The sequence below is a fragment of the Ursus maritimus genome, unplaced genomic scaffold, assembly GCF_017311325.1.
Source record: "Ursus maritimus isolate PB19 unplaced genomic scaffold, ASM1731132v1 scaffold_28, whole genome shotgun sequence".
In the NCBI taxonomy this organism is placed as follows: Eukaryota; Metazoa; Chordata; class Mammalia; order Carnivora; family Ursidae; genus Ursus; species Ursus maritimus.
Genome location: NW_024425341.1, coordinates 2,246,620 through 2,265,196, shown reverse-complemented (window position 1 = coordinate 2,265,196; position 18,577 = coordinate 2,246,620). Strand labels below are relative to the sequence as shown.

General features: G+C 47.4%; 1 protein-coding gene across 1 annotated transcript in view; it reads left to right on the top strand.

Annotated features, from left to right (window-relative positions):
- The window catches only part of IKBKB (inhibitor of nuclear factor kappa B kinase subunit beta), a 58,868-nt gene that overhangs the window by 344 nt on the left and 39,947 nt on the right, over positions 1–18,577 (top strand). Inside the window, exons 2-5 of the mRNA XM_040643217.1 lie at positions 480–602; positions 12,879–12,973; positions 13,923–14,040; positions 16,625–16,694. Coding sequence (XP_040499151.1) covers positions 498–602; positions 12,879–12,973; positions 13,923–14,040; positions 16,625–16,694 — 388 coding nt within the window. The 5' untranslated portion in view covers positions 480–497. The remainder of the gene's footprint in view (positions 1–479; positions 603–12,878; positions 12,974–13,922; positions 14,041–16,624; positions 16,695–18,577) is intronic.

Sequence of the window (18,577 nt, the reverse complement as noted above, 5' to 3'; positions counted from 1 at the left end):
TGGGAGGCCCGGAACAGCCCTGGCCCGGGTGGTTCCAGGTGGCCGCTTGGAGGTGGTGGCTTTGGGAGAGAGCCATGATTCATTTGGACTGTGTGAAGACACACGTGACCGTGGGGAAACTCAACGTTAGACTCTGCGCCTGCTACCTTGAGCAGAATGCACGCGGGGCAGGGCGCCCCTTGCTGGAGTCCAGGCTGGGATACCCTTTCGAGTTTAGGGGGCGTGGAGTAACATCTTCTTTGAGTGACTTTCCCCCCTGCCTCCTTCCACAGCAGCTGAGGTGGGGGTGGGGGAAGGTGAGAAAAACAAAAGTTTGCTACCAAACCCCAAAAACAAACCAGGTTTATATACAAAATGAAAACCAGCCGAGTTTTTTGTTCTCTCGCATCGAAGGGCAATGTTATCTCTTACCTTCTCCATCTGGAGTTTCTTTTTTTCTTAATCTTAATCTTTTGTCCCCCACACCAAATTGCTTACAGAGTTAGCACGGCATCAGTATGAGCTGGTCACCTTCTCTGCCAACCCAGACATGTGGGGCCTGGGAGATGAAAGAACGACTTGGGACAGGGGGATTTGGAAACGTCATCCGATGGCACAATCAGGTAGGGCCTCTGTGGAGCTGGGAGGAGCTAAAGGCGAGCAGGGGTCGGAGGTGGGGAAGACAGGCTCCCCTCCAATCGCCTCTGCCCCACACTGTGCTAGGTGGGGGGAATGGGACTCACCTTTGGCCATGGGCTTCTTGGGAGAGAGTGAGAACCGGGAACAGGAGGGGCGTCAGAGCTGCCCAGCTAACTATAAGTTAGTGGTCTCCAAGCTTTATTGCCTATACTCCCCAAATAAATAGTAAGAATATTTTAAGTTTTCAGCCTCACTTTTATGTATCTTAAATTAGTATTTGTGCTACCATGTACTAATATATTACATGTTACAAAACATACAAAAATAGAAAAAATTTGAGGGATGACCATAGTAAGATATATTTAAGTGTTTAAAAAATTAGTTTAAAGATATTTTAAACATGTACTAATTATGATGCCTTCCCAGTATTGTTTGCAATACTGCACAGTGCAGAATATACCGATCCATATGAAAGTGAGAATTATCGTTAAGGATAGTGGGTGAAAAATCTATGTTTCAAAGAATTTTTATAATTTGGAATTATTTGGGTTGATTTCTTTTTAGATCTGATTAGATCCTCATTGTTTTTACTCCTATATCTGAAGTGAGTTTCTCATGATACAAGTGTTAGTTCTTCCATATTCCTGTTTGCTTGTGCTGGTGTTACATGTGCTGACGTTCTCTGCAGGAATTTCTTTAGGCACTTGTCCATTTTATGAGAGTCATTGTATTGAAATTGGATAATATAGTCCACGATCTAGCTAAGCTGGGGCCCCTGTCCACCAGGGCCTGTGGAATGCCCATTTTCCTCTGTTTACCTCGAGTCCGCAAGTGATGTGTAATCTTCTGAAAAATAATCTGAGGAGGGTATCATAAAGTTAATATCAGAAAAGCTTAATTTCTTTTTAATTTTTTTGAATTCCAGTTTTGGGTAACCCTGGTGCACATATACCCGATTTGGAGACCGCTGCTCTAGGGAACCCTCAGTCACTAAATAACTGAAGTTAGCTTTCTGACTCCAAAGTCAGACCTGTGAAGTTCTTGAAGGAAAGCACCTGCTTTTGATCAGGGGCTGCTGAGCACTTCATTGGGCTGAAGGGGTGGCAAATTGTGCCCCATTTCCCAGGAGCCAGCTGCAGCAGCCAGCGGGAGAGTCATCAAGGCTGCTGGCCAGCCACATGAGAGCGTCATTCCAGACAGCCACCCTCCTTTATCAGTTAGTTGGAAGGCATTCTAGGCCCTGCCCTGAGTCGTGTCAGCTCTGAGTAGATGGAACGTCCCCTGGAGGAATGTGGGAGCCAGAGCTGAACGGTAGAGTACAGTTCTGGAGGTGGTAATTCCCACATTCAACCAGGAAACCAGAATTCCAGCGAAGCCAGTGGCCGAGCGGGCCGTAGAAACACAGCTGGCTCAAATGTGTTCTGGTCTGAGTATAACCATGGGCCTAGCATTACAACAAGAGCCAGATCATTCTATGGCCCCACATATACCCGGGCTGGCCTGGGCTCGGCTGCTTCTAGGTAGGTTACAGCTTTGAAGCTTCGTGACTACAGCAGCTCTCTCGCAGCAGCTGAACTAGAGATGTTTGGTTTCCCTCAGAAGGAGACGGAACTCCTGTGCCATGTGTCTGTCATCTGTAGCTCAAAATGGCCTCCATCTCCTCTGTGAGTTTGGAAAGCTGTTATCAAGACAGTATTTGTTCCTGGCTTTATAGATGTGGGCCTGAAAAGATGTGTGTGTGTGTGTGTGTATTAGTCTTCTGGAATTACTACTTTCAAGTTCCTTCCCCTGTTCAAAAAACTTAATTTGTTTTTCATTTTTATTTTTTAATCGAGGTATAGTTGGCATATATTATTATATTAGTTTTAGGGGTACAACATAGTGACTTGATGATTCTATACATTATACAGTGCTCACCGTGATAAATACAGTCACCATCTGTCCCTATCCAGTGTTCTTATAGTATTATTGACTGTATTTCCAATGCTGTACTTTTCATCCCCCCATGACAAATGGTACTGAAAGTTTGTATCTCTTAATTCCTTCACCTATTTCACCTATCCCCCAACTCTGTCCCTTCTGGTAACTACCAGTTTTCTGGGTTTATGAGTCTGTTTCTACTTTTTTGTTGCTGTTGTTTGTTCCTTCATCTGTTTTGTTTAGATTCCACATGAAGTGAAATCATGTGACATTTTTTCCTCTCTTATTTCACTTAGCGTAATACCCTTTATGTCCATCCATGTTGTCACGAATGGCAAGATTTCATTCTTTCTTATGTCTGAGTATATATTCCATATATATATATATGCAATGGAATATTACTATTCCATTACTATGTATTACCATATATATACATATATATATATATATATATATCCCACATCTTCTTTATCCATTCATCTGTTGGTGGACACTTAGGTTGCTTCCCTGTCTTGGTTGTTGTAAATAATGCTGCAGTAAACATAGGGATGCATATGTTAGTGTTTTCAAAGTAGTGGTTTTGTTTTCTGTGATTAAATACATAGCAGTGGAATTATTGGATCATGTGATAGTTCTGTTTTTAAGTTTTTGAGGAACCTCCACTCTGTTTTCCACAGTGGCTGCATCAGTTTACATTCCTACTAGCAGTGCGCAAGGTTTCCCCTTTCTTCACATCCTCACCGACACCTGTTATGTCTTGTCTTTTTGATTCTAGCCATTCTGACAGGTATAAGGTGATACCTTATTGTGGTTTTTTGATTTGCATTTCCCTGATGATGAGTGATGTTGAGCGTCTTTTCATCTGCCTGTTTTCCATTTGTATGTCTTTGGAAAAATGTCTGCTCAGGTCTTCTGCCAATTTTTTTAACTGGGTTATTAGTTTTCGGTGTTGAGTTATGTAGGTTCTTTTTGTATTTTGCATATTAACCCCTTATTGGTTATATCATTTGCAAATATCTGCTCCCTAGGTTGCCTTTTCATGTTCTTGATGGTTGTTCATTCATTCATTCTTTTTTTCTTTCATTCTTTCTTTTTTTTTAATCTTTATTTTTTAAAAGCCAAAGCCAAACTCCTCATTCTACCGTTTGAGGCCTCTTCACAGTCTGGCCTCACCCTGTCCTTCTAGCCTTACCTCCTCTTATTGACTCCCAACAAGCTGGTTGGCTGAGCCTTCTCTGGGACAAGCCTCTGTCTCCTGGACAGCTTTACCTAATTCTGCCCCTTCCTTCAGGATCAGCTCCAGACCACCTCCTCAATAAACCTGCCATGGACTCTTTCATTCTATGGAAATTAGTTCTTCCATTGAATTCCCTCAGCTCCACTCATTTGGCATGCTTCATATACTGCCTTTTTGTCTGTGTATAAGAATGTGTCTTGTCAAGGCTCTGAGTTCCTGGTCAGCAGGGTCCTGTCTGGCTTTGGCTGTCTTTCAATTCCCCCATAGCAATTGTCTTTATGTTATACACTTGTTAGGTGCATAAAGTCATTCACTTGCTCTCAAGATCTTTTTGGAAAAGGGAAAGAGCCATTAATCAATCATTACAAATGTAAGCTCCCAGCTATCATAAGTGTGACATAGAGAGGGGCCCACGGCAGTGATACCTTATACCAGAAGGTGGGATCAGTCAGGAGGTGAAGGGGAGGAGGCTGCTTCAAGGAAGTGGCGCTTAAGCAGAGACCTGAGTTATTGGTAGAAGTTAGCCAAGCTTAGCCGGGCTAAGAAAGTGGGAGGAGAGTTCCAGGAAGAGGGAGCAGCCTATTCAGAACCCCTGTGGTGGGGCAGGTCTTGGCAAGCAGGTGGGATGGAAAAGGCCAGCAGGACCAGAAGGGAGGAAGAAGGGAGCCAGGTACAAGGGTGGCTGGAATGTAGAAAGTGACAGTGAGGTCCTGCCAAGAGCTTTTGTTTTGTGTCTGAAGAGCAACAGGAAGCTATTGGAAGGGGGTCTGCTGTGACTGCAGGAAGAGTTTGGAAGGGGCCCAGGCAGTGATGTGCTGGGAAATTGGCTCTCCAGGATAACGTCCTGAGTCGTAGTGTTTACCAGTTTCCACGGGCTAACTACTCCCACCATGGCTTGTTTCAAGCCACTGACAGTTTAATTAGCGGGTCTTACTGAATTCCTGAATATTTAACAATCCGCTCTCGGACGAGCTGGTACCAGGATGCCACTGGCACTGCCCTGTCACGTGGGGAGAGCAGTCATGAGGTGTTTGGAGATTGGACAGGTGAGAGATTGGACTGGGCTGGTGGTGGTTGGACATGGAGAGAAGTGGGCAGATCTAAGAGCTATTTTAGGACTTAGTCGGGGAATAGAAGGTGAGGGCGGAGGGAACAGGAGGAGTCAACTTTCACAAATACTTTGTGAAACCTTGCTGATGAGCCTGGCTCAGTCCGGGAAGCTCTCCATCCCCCTCCTGGGTTGTTCCTTGCATGGGGAAGTCCTTAGGTCTGCTGTGGGTGCTTTGGAGGTTCTTTAGTTGATGTCCAAGCTCAGAAGAGGAGTAGGATATTCTTTGGTGGATGCCCCAGTGTTCAGAGTCTCTTGAAGAAAGCAGGTGGGGTAGGGTGGTTTTGGCAACTTAACTCCAGTCAGTATGATGATTAGACTTTGCAACCATGTGCATTTCCTAATATTCCATATACTTTATCCTGTCTACAAAAGAGAGACTTTTTAGTTCATTACAAGAGTAATTGCATAAAAAAGTCTAAGCATTGGTATCCTCAGTCACATGTGTGACACCTCGTAATCAGACCCATTGTTTATCGAGAACCTACTGTGTGCCGTCATTGGGCTAGGTATTTTGCGTGTTTTATCTCTGGTCTGCACAATAACCCTAAAAGGAAGAACTGTTTTTTTGTTTTCTTAAGTTTATTTATTTAAGTAATCTCTACACTCAAAATGGGGCTCGAACTCACGATCCCAAGATCGAGAGTCACACAGTCCTCCTACTGAGTCCAGCCAGGCACCCCAAGAACTATTGTCTTTATTTCTGTTTATTGCTGAGGAAAGTGAAGCACGGAGAGGTTAACAAGCCATTTGCCTAAAGAGTCTGAGCTGGAATCTGAACCTACATTGATTCAAATCCCAACTTCCTGCTTTCTCCACCGTGGCTTGTGGCTTTTCCATGGTGGGTAATCCGAGGTTCCGGACACCCCTAGAACATTCTCATTTCTCTTCAATCAGTCTAAACCATTTTGAAGCACTAAGGGAAAAACTCTCCTTTGGAGGACAACATGCATAAATCCTTCTAAAACAAATACTTCTTAGTGAGGAAGGGCAGTGTACCAAATGCCCCTACCCCTGTTTCCCTGAGTTTTTGGACTCTGTTAGCAAGCATGGGCCTTGGCAGTCCTTGCCGTGTCTGTACTCCCTTAAATCCTCAGCTCGAGGGTCAGCACAAGCCATTTATCAGTACAGACTAGATAGGCTGTTTTTTTCAATAAGACCTTTGTTAAATACAGAGAAAGAAGAAAAAGAGATGACCTGAGTGACCTCAGCCTGCAGCACCTTTTGGGAATAAGGGGGGAAAACCACTTAACTCCCATTCACCCATACCTGGGTTCCAGTCCTGGCTCTGTTTCTTGCCAGCTTCATAGCTTTGGGCCCAAACTTCCCCTATGGATTTTTGAGGATGCTAAGATATGATCTCTTTGGCTCTCAGCATGTCTGGGCATGAAATAGGGTAGCTGCTTTCTGAAAGGATCTGGAAATGTCCCAGGGTGCCTTGCAAATATATTCTGTGTGCACTTTGCTGTGAAAGAGGCTGGGAATTGCTGCCTGGTTTCCCAAGGATGCCTGTGAGGATGACATGAGGTAATGTATGTACTGGCTATTATAAAGCTATCAAAGGTAAGGTGTTATTAATTATCTCTTCTACGAAGCAGTACCAACGTTGACTTGTTTCCTCGCTGGACAAGATTAAGCTCACTTCAGCTTATGTGTGTGTTTTGGAAGTCTTAAAGACTTAAGCCAATTCACTAAGGATTTATTGGGCACTGACCCAAGCTCCATCAAGGGAAGAAAAGAAATGACCTTGTCCTCAGTGTGCTTATGCTCTAATTGAGGAGGTAAAAGGAATACTTAGTGGTATATTAAATAGGTCTAAATATGGGCACCAAATTGTGTAGAAATATGAATGGCTGGTGTTTACGGAGTGTGTCCTGTGCCGGCTGTGCTAGATGCTTATCCATATTATCTCTTGAGTGCTCGGGGCAGAGGGAAGGCTTCTTGAGAAAGTGGAACTGGAGCAGAATCTTGGAAGGAGCCAGACTGTAGAGGGTCTGAAGAGAAGACAGATCAAATGGGTAGAGTAACGTGCACAAGGCCAGAGAAGGGAAACGATGCTACCGTAACGTGCTCAAGGCTCACTCCATATCAGACTCTCCGTCTCGTTTTGACTGAGGGTTAGAGTCATCTCCCCTTATGGGTAAAGACCCAGAAGCTAAAGTAATACGCCAGGTGAAGGAGGAAGAAGTTAACACCCTGACTTATTTCACCCCACAAGCCCCTATGGGTGAGTTTGGAAGCCACTGTGTCTGTTGGGTGTTTACACCAAAGGTTGAACTCAGCCTTCTTAGCATAGACTGGTCAGCGCAGTTGAGTCAGGGGTGAAGCCAGGGGTCTGCCCTGTACCTTTTGACTCTCAGGCCTGAGTTCTGTCCCTAGGATCTCTCTAGGCCTAGCTTTGCACTTCCTCTCTGAAGTGTTCATCTTGGAGGGCAGGGCCTGAGAAGGAATGAGCTGGTTATTACTAATTGCCCCCTTTTACCACAATGGCCTGTTGGATGGTTGCCATGGTAACAAGAGGCAGGTTTCTGAGCTAAGGGTTTGAATGGACCTCTTCACTTCCAGCGAGTTTCCCCTCCTCATGTGAAGAAGGCTAACTTTGGGAAGCCGGGCCAGCTCCTGAGTAGACTCCCCACATACACTTTATACCACACCCCATTTCTACACAAGTGTTACGTTTTCATGTACAAAACGAATTGCAGACTTGAGGGACCTTCATGGTAAACTGCATTCGGTATGGGTAACGCTGTTGGTGCCTGTCTCCGTTTTCTCAAAATGAAAACCGATTTTAAATTTTGTCCCACATGAGGAGTCCACTTACCAGAAGTTGGAGCCTGAGATGGTTTGGGCCAAGGCTAGGTTTCCCCAGAACTGAACTAAGACTCTAGGAAGTTCCAGCCCAAATAAAGAAAGTCCTCTGCTGCTCTTGGAGTTTCATTGCTAGTGAAGAAGAACAAGCTCCCCAGGGTTTCAAAACTGGTATTTTTGGTCAGTTTCTGAACTGTGTAATTGAATTTTGCTTTCTAGAGCAGGTATGGTTTTAGCAACAGAAAATCATTCTGTTTGGGTTTCTGTTTCAAATGAAGTATTACTCATGGAAAACTGGAATGTTTTAGAATGCAGCCTCCAGGGCTGCTGTATAAGAAGAGTTTAAGTGTGTCTGTATCTGTATGAGACATTCCCAAGCCTAGGGAGTTAGGATTTCCCCTGCAACCGTAGGACTAAGCTGAGCTGTCCAGAAATAGAAAGTGAGTTTTGGTGTCTGTGCCCAGTTAGTCCACAACGGGTTTAGTATTCATATTGCGAAGTTCACTTTTTAGTTTGAATTAGGATACTGAGGCGAATATCAAATCTTCAGTCTTTAATATCAGTCTTTAGTATCAAAATCTGTTTCTGGACTCTGGGTTGGGCTGGGTAACAGCTGTGTGTTAGATCCAATGTTTGTGTCGAACAGAAGATCTCAATTATCTACAATTATCCAATGTATAGATTACCTAAAATATTTTCTTTTTTTTTTTTTTAAAGATTTTATTTATTTATTTGACAGGATAGAGACAGCCAGCGAGAGAGGGAACATAAGCAGGGGGAGTGGGAGAGGAAGAAGCAGGCTCATAGCGGAGGAGCCTGATGTGGGGCTCGATCCCATAACGCCAGGATCATGCCCTGAGCCAAAGGCAGACGCTTAACCGCTGTGCCACCCAGGCACCCCAATATTTTCTAAATCACTTAATAAATCTGCCTTTGGGGTTATATATTTGTCATTTTTATGAAGGAAGCATACTGTCTGTGGTAGGCAGAATAACGGCCCCTCCCCAAGATGTCTGCATCCTAACCCCTGAACCTGTGAATATTTTAGGTCACCATGGCAAAGGGCAATGAAGGTTGCTAATCAGCTGACCTTAGATGGGAGGATTATCCTGGACCATCTGGGTCAGCCCAATGTGATCACGAGGGGCTTAAAAGTGGAAGAGGGAGGGGTGCCTGGGTGGCTCAGTCAGTTGGGCATCTGCCTTAATCTCAGGTCATGATCCCAGGGTTCTGGGATTGAACCCTGCATCAGGCTCCCTGCTCAGCAGTGAGCCTGCTTCTCCCTCTCCTCCCCCGCTCATGCTCTCTCTAGCTATCTCTATTGCTATCTCTGTCTCTCTCTCTCTCTCAAATAAACAAAGCCTTTTTAAAAAAAAAAGTGGAAGAGGGAGGCAGGAGAGTCAGTGTCAAAGTGATGCAATGTGACAAGAGTCAGCTGGTCCTTGCTGGCTTTGAGGATAGAGGGAGGGAGCCTGAGCCAACAAATGCGGGCAGCTTCTAGAATCCGGAAAGGTCAAGGAAATTTATTTTCCCCTAAAGCTTCCAGAAAAGAACATGGCTGCTGACATCTTCATTTTAGCCCCGTGAGACCTGTACCAGACTTCTGACCCCCAGAACTGTAAGGAAATAAATTTGTGTTGTTTTAAGCCACTAAGTTTGTGGCAATTTGTTAATAGCAGCAGTAGAAAAAAAAATTAAAATAGGTGCAGATCTTCAACTATCTTGCTTTAAGCTCGGAGTCATTCTGAGGTAACAAACCCTGAGTTGCAGTATCTTGTACTAAACTGTTACGTGTCAGACTGTCCATCAAAACATTACCTGTTGAATGGACTCCTTCGGCACTGTTACCTCGTTTTACACTTGGCCCATCGTTGTAGGACTGTGCATTCCAGTCTCAGTTTCCCTGGAGATCCCACCTGAGCAGAAAGAAGCATCTCTAATGGCATGTTGTCAGAGCCATTGATGAAGTTACCATAGGACTGGGCTAAAATGTTTGAGTCTGAACACTCAGGGGAAGTGAAACTTGAAAGCAAATTTAAATCAGTTCAAGAACAGACCGGAATCGGGAAGTGCGTGACGTAGAAGGGTGTGACATTTTGTGAGATCTAACAGTCTGTATATCGATTGAAGAAACGGTATTTCACACGTTCCCTAACATGAAAAGTGATGAGATGGATTCCTACCCGAGTTCACTTGTACAGCTGCGCTGATTGGTTCAATAGCAACGGGATTTATGATTTTTGAAAGTGGTCAGCTCTTCTCCAGAGAGTGCCTCGGGATCTGGGCAAAGATTGGGGTTCTAATAGCAGCGTGTGAATGACCCGGCAGGACCTGGTTATCAGTGCCTGCTACCACAGGCTGCAGCAAGGAGAGCACGTGTCCTTCTGAAAGGAGGCATGTGGCTACGCGTGGGGGGGCCTTGGGACCGTCATGCTAAGTGAAAGAAGCCAGATTGCATTTATGTGAAATGTTGAGAACAGGCGCACCTGTAAAGGTAGGTGGTCGTCCTTGCCCAAGGGGCTGGGGGAAGAGTAGCTGCTGGTGGATGTAGGGTCTCCTTGGGGGATGACGAACGTGTTCCAAAACTGATGTGTGGTTTTGGTTGTACTACGCTGACCGTACCCCACACCGTTATACTACACACTTTACATGGATGAATTGTGCGATATGTGAATTATATTTCAGTAGAGCTGTTTAAAAAAAAAAGTCGACCTGTGAGGGAACTCCATGACACACAGCTTAACCACAGCAATATGGGGATTTGCTAGAAGCAACTTCTGAGAGCATCGTAGAGGTGTTGTATCTGTTTTCTGGCATTGGAACTGTAAGAGGCAGAAGATGCTTCCACCTTGTTTCTGAACCTTATCTTTCTCGAATGTCAGTTTTAGGAATTGGTCTAATGATCAGTGATTTGGTGGTTTTATCAGACAATTTCCGCTCATGTTTGGAGACTTCCGTTTTTCCTTTTCCTACTGGGTGGGTCTGTGTTCCTGTGGGGATCATGGCCCGTTTGGTAAATGCGTGCCCGCGATGCAGTTCTGCTGCAAGACAGCCGCGTGCACACGGGTAAGTCCTGCCACAGTTCTCCAGGTGTCTTTTCAAGATTTTTTTCATTTATTTATTTATTTGGGAGGGAGAGGGAGAGAGATGTGTGAGCAGGGGGAATGGCAGAGGGGGAAGGAGAGGGAGAAGAAGGGAAAGACTCTTGAGCAGACTCCCCGCTGAGCCTGGAGCCCTGAGATCATAAGCTGACTGCAACCCAGAGTCCGCCCCCTCAACTGGTGGAGCCCACCCAAGTGCCCCTCGATGTGTCTCGGGGCTACACTGACAAGAATGAGGATTCTTTTCACGGTGCATTTCCCTCAAATGACAAAACTAAGAGAACGGTCTGTCAGGGCCTCTAGAATATCCTTCTTCAGTTGGGCAAGTCGTGGAATTTAGGTACCGTTCTGCCATCTTTTCGTGTTGGAGGATTTGCTGTAACCATCCTGCAGGTGTGGCTCTTCCCTAGTACATAGGGCTGTTGGGGAGGTCGTCGCTGCATGGACACAGAACATACAGGATGCTGGTATAAGTCAGCTTGCTCGCTGATGGCAGACCCAGCTTTCAGGCCCCTGCCACTAGAGGCATGGCCAGGGGCACCCACTGTTCCTCAGCCATCCTGGAGGCCCCTGTGGGCCTGAGGAGTTGGCAGCAGTATAGTGGTTACCCCCTGTGGTGGGCAGAGTGCCCGAGGCTAGAGCCACTCTCCCTGCGGCCTCCAGCCTTGGGCCTGTAGCCATGGGCCTCACCCCTTTTAGTCTGTCCCCGGGGCTCCTTGGTGCTGCCTAGGATACGAAGGAAAAGGGCTGAGTTAATCCTCAGGACCCAGGCAGTCAGTTAATTATTCAGTTTTATTGATTGCCTTTGTTTCCATTCACAAAATGTCAGCTGAAGGCATTGTGCCAGTTACTAGAGAAGAGGTTAAAGTGCATGACGATGGATACGCCTGTAATTTAACCAAGAAAAGAGAAGATAACCCTACGACTCTACAAAAATAAGTCTTTGGTAGGTGTGTGTAATGAAGGAGTGCTCTGGAGAGCAGAGTAAGAGGCCTTTGGTGGGCTCCGGTGGTGCCTGTGCGCCCACAAGAGCCAGAGCGAAGACCCAAGAAGTGCAGGACTGTCCAGGTGTCTAATCCAGCTGCAGTGTCGGATGCCCAGGGGAGCTTCTCGTGAGAGGGGTTGCAAAGGCAGGGTAGAGCCAAGCTGCAGAGGATTTTAAACGCGAGGAGTACTTGCAGGACACGGGTCCGCTCCCAGCAGTGTTACTGAACACCTGCTAAGGGCTGGACACTGCTAGGTGCTAAGCTTCAGGATAGCCCTGAAAGGTGGGTGTAGGCATTCTTATTTTACTTTTTTTTTTTTTTTTAAGATTTTATTTATTTATGTGACAGAGAGACAGCCAGCGAGAGAGGGAACACAGCAGGCGAGTGAGAGAGGAAGAAGCAGGCTCCCAGCGGAGGAGCCCGATGTGGGACTCGATCCCGGAACACCGGGACCACGCCCTGAGCCGAAGGCAGACGCTTTAACGACTGCGCTACCCAGGCGCCCGCATTCTTATTTTATAGATGAAGAAACTGAGGCAGACCAAGTGCTCTGCCCCAGGTCACAGAGCTAGTAAATGCTAAATTGAGTCATCCTCTGTGTTCCAGCTACTATGCTAGGCTTGTCTTCTCTCTGGAGAGATGGAACTCTTGCATAAAATATGAAGGCAGCGTGGCATTCACTGTTAGATTGAGTCATAAGCAACTGCCATTTGCATGGGTCAAAATGGTCAATACCAGCAACGTCCTGTGGTTCTATCCAGCAGTTGCGGCTCAGAGAAGTGAGAAATCTCTTCCGCAGGAATAGTGAGCAGAGGTTTCATGGAGGAGGTGGGAACCGAACAAGGCCTTGGTGTAGACTCTGGATGGCTGGAAGTGAGAAAGTCAGGGAAGAGGTGGCAGTGTGGAGGCCAGCCTGACAGGCTGGCAGGTGACTTGGGGACGTCTGTCAGCAGATACATAGATGGGCCTTGGGATCCCAGAGGTCCTGTGATCCATGCTTTGGGCCCTAAGGAGACCATTTTGTATTTGACGCATGGCTTTCTCGGTGGCTTTGGTTGTGAGTTCTGCTCATCTTGTCTCTGTGTGTGCTCTCTCTGCAGGAGACAGGGGAGCAGATTGCTATCAAGCAGTGCCGGCAGGAGCTCAGCCCCCGGAACCGAGAACGCTGGTGCCTGGAGATCCAGATCATGAGAAGGTGAGGGCCCAGCGCACTAAGCCAAGACAGGGCTGCCATTGCAGGGGGACGAGGAGCCGGTGGGAGCTGTGGGGCCTTGGGGCATTGCAGTGACATCGGGGGGATCCCTCTGAGCTTCGGGATCTGGGGCGACGGCCCCACCTGCTGCATCTGGAAGAGAGTCCTAAATCCCAGTCACTCAAGCAGGATAACAGATGACTTCTAGAGGAGTGGCCCTTAGTGTCCAACTCTGGGCCTTATCAAGGGCTCTTGGTCAGTTTTATTTCTTACATTAAATAATTTAAAATAGCCACCACACTGGCTTTTTCTTTGTCAGCAGAGATGCTTTTTTTCCCCCTCCCATATTTCCAATTCCAAGTGGTAGGTGACGCTCCATGGCTGTGAACCAGTGGCAGATACTTATTCCTCCAGTGTGGAGACAGGGACTGACAGTCCCTGGATGGATGCTGTCCTCCCAGGTAGTGAGGGGTTTAGGTAAGCATTTAGGTAAACTAGCAACCTAGTCGCTTTGCAAGACCTCAAACAGGTGCTCCCTCCATGAACCTCTTAAAAGGGAGGCATCGCTTCGTTTGCACGCACACACACACACACACACACAGCCCATCCCAGCTTGAATGGCCTGAGATTGGAAGTCCTCTACTTGCTGTACTTTTAGAAGCAGTTTCGAAGTACAGTGAGGACTTGATATGGGGCACTGTAAAGAAAATTAAGTTGCACGTGAGGCACTCACGTCCTTGAGCTCATGGTGCTGAAAGTAGAGCTGGCTGGATGCTAACTGACGCGGCACCGAGGTAAGTAGCCCATGCCTGACCTCTGTCCTCCTGCTTATTCCGGAGGGCCCTCGGTTAGTCCGGGCCTTTGTTGTAAAGCTTTGCTGAGACATGGACAGAGCAGGGAATGGGCTTGAGCCAGAGCCGGGGTTTTTCCCTCATTGCTGTCTCCTTCCTAGGCTGAACCACCCCAATGTGGTGGCTGCCCGGGACGTCCCCGAGGGGATGCAGAACTTGGCTCCCAATGACTTGCCCCTGTTGGCCATGGAGTACTGCCAGGGAGGAGATCTCCGAAAGGTGAGGCTTAAGGGTGGCGGACGCAGCCTGTCTGGGCAGAGAGCAGTGGGGATGCCTCTCGCCCCTTTCCTCATCAGGAAGCTCAGGCAGCCGTGGTGACTTCAGTGGGCTTGCTCTTCCTTCTCAGATCCCCCTCTTCCATTCTCAGGGTGGGGCGACGTGCGCGATATGAATCAAGAGACTGAATCAGAAGCTCTTACGGGAAAGTCAGGGAAGGGCTCGCTGTATGTATGTCCTGCGCGGTGATTACTAAAATGACAAGAAAAAGTCACCAGGTTTTAAGGACGGGGAAAGACTGGACCAGTTCCAAAACAAACTTTTCTTCCCTGGGCATGTTAGGGCCACCGCTGTCCTCCAGCGTCCACGTCACCGCTTCCCTTATTAGGAGGGGTTTTGTCCCCCAGATGTGGCAGCGCTGCAGACAGGGTCACAGAGTGGAGCAGGAAGGGAGCTGGCTTAGTAATCAAAGGACTGGGCTGATGTTCCAGAGCCACCTCTGACTCACCATCTGGGCGTTCGTCCCTCTAGTGCAGTCACTTCTCCTTGCCAGAGCGTATACTTCAGGGACGGTCGTGTCTGGCCCCCTCCCCAGTGTTGTCCGAAACAGGGTCATACAACCTGCTTTTATACTTGGCCTTGTTTGATTATCAACATCCCTGTGATGCTGGTACAACATGATTCCCACGTGAAGGATGTAGCTCGTGGCCCAGGATGGTGAGGTGGATGACCAGGCCTCATGCAGCTGCAGTGGCAGAGCTGGGGTCACAGCCCATGGGAAGCCAACTGCGGGCCACCTCTCCACCTAGGACACTGAAGAGTGCCACGTAGTAGGAGGCAAAATAAAAGTTGTCTCTGGACAACTAAGTTGTTTCTGTATTGAAAAAGAGGTGGTTCTGTTAGCGCACATCTCCCTGAACTCTTCACTCTAGAAGAAGGGCCACAATATTATGGGGGGAGGGAGGCAAGATACCCAGGCATTTTTTCTGTCTCGACATGGCAGTTTCCTGGACCCAGCATCATGTGCTGTTTCCATTACTTTTCTGGCCCCTTCCGCCTTCTTTTTGTAAAGGAAACTTTCCACACGGGTTGATCTGCTTGAGAGGCTTTCTCCTGCCATGGGAGATAGGCAGGTCATGGGAGTGCCATGGCAGGATGTGGACAGTCATTGGCATGACCTACATGCCAGGGACTGATAACGGATGAGAAATGGGGAACTTGATAATGCTTCAGTTTTCCTCTTTATTTTCCTAACCTTTGACAATCATCCGATTACTAAATGCAGTTGTTTAAAATGGGAGATAGAGTAATGTTGCTGCTAGAGTGGGTGGTTCTTAGAGGGCAGCGTGGGAGTTGGTGGGATATGACCAGATTATGGAGGGCTCGGAAGCCCAGCAGAGAACTTGAGACTTGATCTTGCAGTTTGCGTCCAGTCAGCCAGGGAGGAAGATGACGCAAACTGCAACATGATTGACCTGGCATGGGGCGCAAGATGATCTGGGGGAGGCAGGAAGCCCTGCGATCTAAGGGGCCTTTGTCCGTAGGGCCCCCCATCGGGGGAGGGCAGTGCAGGGAGGGTGCCGCTGCCCAGAGCGCCTGGGACCTCTGTTCTCTCTGTTCTCCAAATGAGGTAGCCTGTCTTTCCCTCCTCTCAGGAGTTCAAAGCCTGCTCCCCTGGGCACTGAGAGACAAGCTTGGCCAGCACATGAGCAAATGTAGAAGCCAAAACTGATTGAAAGAGTGAAGTCTGTATGCCCAGCTCAGGAAACAGGCTCTTCGATGTTCTTGGATATAAATATTAGTTAATGACTATAACCCTCCACTGGGAAGTTATTTTCTCCATTGTTTTCATTTGAGGCCAGCTGCCAGTAGCCTATTGAGCCAGGGCCAGGAGGGCAGAGAGGGCAAGTGTTTGAGCTCAGGCCTCAAATAGACATGGCTTCATATTCCACGGCTGCCCTGGAGTGGCTGTGTGAGCAGACCTCATGGAACCCCTCCATTCTCAGGCTCGTCACCTGTGAGGTGCAAATCCTGACAGGACTTGCCTTGGTCGCAGTGGGAGGATGGATAAAATGAGACAACGTAGGTAGAGCTTTACTGAGCTCATCTGTGCCAAGATTTGCTGGGTTCCAGGCACGTAGTAAGTGCTCATTAAATATTCCCCACGCCATCATCCCACTGGCCGTGTTGGGGAGGTGGTCAGAGCGCGGTGTTCAGTGAGTGCCTTCCACCCTGCCCTCTGCGGGCCTCTCAAGAGCAGTGGTCCCGTTGTGGCACAGCGTGGTCTCTGGCCTGCCTCCCTCAGAACTGCAGCTCAGGTGAGCCTGAAAATCCCTCCTCTTAGAATGAACTCAGACACCTCCCCTGTGAGTACCTGAGCCCTTCTGGCAGTTCTCCCTACTGCTTCCTCCTTCTCCCCCTTGGGCCAATTCCTGCCAGTCCTGCCCAGGCTGCCTGTTAGCCCAGGTCCCCAAAGCCCGGGGGGCTGGGGTGAGGCCTCAGATGACTTCAGCTGGGAGAACGCACTGCGGGCTTGGTGGTGGTCAGGGACCACTCGCTCTGATGCTTCTTTTCAACTTCTTGACAGTACCTGAACCAGTTTGAGAACTGCTGTGGCCTGCGGGAAGGAGCCGTCCTCACCCTGCTGAGTGACATTGGTAAACCCCAACCCTGGGAGTCAGGCTGTGCCCTCCAGGGAGTGTGTGGTGCCCCTGTGAGTCCTGGCGGAGCACAGAGGGGAGCTATTTTGGTCCTCTGTTCCCTCCAGAGGGTGGGGTTGAGGGGTCACAGACAGAGTGGGGAGGTCAACAGGGGACTAGTCAGGCAGGTGCTGAACTCAAATAGATTTCCCTTCCTTCCGGACTAAGTCATGAAGTGAATTATGGTGTATATAGAATAACAGATTTCCTTCCCATTAAAAAGCTCCACTCCCTACTTTCCTGGAATGGCCAGCAATGGGATAGGTTGTCATTTGAATGAATTTCATCCCCTGGCAACTAATTTTTCCACTTCCACATTGGCAGTTCTTTTGCCAATTATAGGCATAGGAAAAACTGCTCCCGTTTAATCCTTTGGTGCTGTCAGTGTCCTCAGACGAGGGTGTCTGCCACTCTCTGAGAAGATCAGGGAAAAAAGTGACCTTGGATCACAGAGCTCAGATGCAATCTTCTGGACCCTGGTGCCTGCTCCAGGAGGGAGCATGGAGGGGGATCTCCGCAGGTCAGCACATGGCTCCAGCCTAGAGACAGACATCCAGAAGTGAGAGAAGGCCTGACCTAAGCCCCCCCCCCTTTATTTAAATCTCCAAGGTTGTTGGTACAAGTTGCTAGTTTAAGATTTAAAGTCATCCAGAGCTTACCACTGAGTGTTTGCCCCCAGATGTGGGCACTGATAGAGTTTTCATCCCTCTCCATTGTAAACTCTTTGAAGCTACGTGCTTTCTTCTTTTCATTTGCTCAAACTTTTTTTTTTTTTTTTTTAGAAAAATGTCAAGTGTATAGAAAAGTTGGAAGAGTAGTGTAGTGAAACCCACATACACTGTTCAACTGGATTCACCAGTCGTTACCATTTTGCTGCATTTGTAAACCTGTGTTTTCTAACTCTTGTCCTGGAAGGGTAGGTGGGCCTCCAGTCTCTAAAACACTTTGCCTCTTTAATGTGGGTCCACCTCTCCCTTACCCTGCGCCACTTTTCACAGAGGGTAGGCAAGAAGGAAATGAAGGCAGGGAGAGTCCAGCAATGACATCAAGCTAGGATCCAAACAATCTGGCATAGAAAATTCCGTCTCCCTCTCTTTCCCATGTCTTTGTCCTTTGGATGGAGCTCTCTGTGAGGACAAGTTGACACTGCACTAATTTTATCTGACTTGAATGGGCATCCACCCCTAGCCAGGCTGATTCCTTCATGAGTTGGCCTGTGTGGGTCTACTGGAAAGGCCCTCTCTGTCTGCCTAGAGGGTTTAGTCCATAGGTTAAGAATCCCACCTATTTCCCTCACACTTTGCCACATGGCTCACCAAGCCAAATTTTCCTTAGACGATATTTGTCTTGTTACCCCAGTGGCCAGATTACTCATTTATTCTCTATTGAGCTGGGCTAAAGGCAGGTTAGTAGGTTGGGGAATATTCTTTTATTCTTCATAGGAAACTTATTTTATTTCTCTCTGGTTAGAGCTTTAAGTCATTTTTTAAATGTTATTCTCTCAGATATTTTTCTTTCACTGATGAGATTATTTGTGCATTCAGCAAATAGTTAAAGTCTTTATTGGCTGGAGTACACAGAACTTTCTACTTCCTCTTATAACTTTTACTTCCTCAAGTGATTCTCTAGTGATATTAATAGAGCCTCTGCTGGTTGCGTCTTCTTTGGTCTGGGCACATTTTGTATCCAGTTACCATGACTGGTGTGACAGCTTTCATATTATGTATTGAAGTTGTAGGTGTGTGTTTAAGTTGTACGTAAGTCAGAGTAATGAATGCTGGTAAACTCCCAAGTGCGTATGTAGTTCAGCTCTCCGATAGGTGGATGAACATTCAAATTCT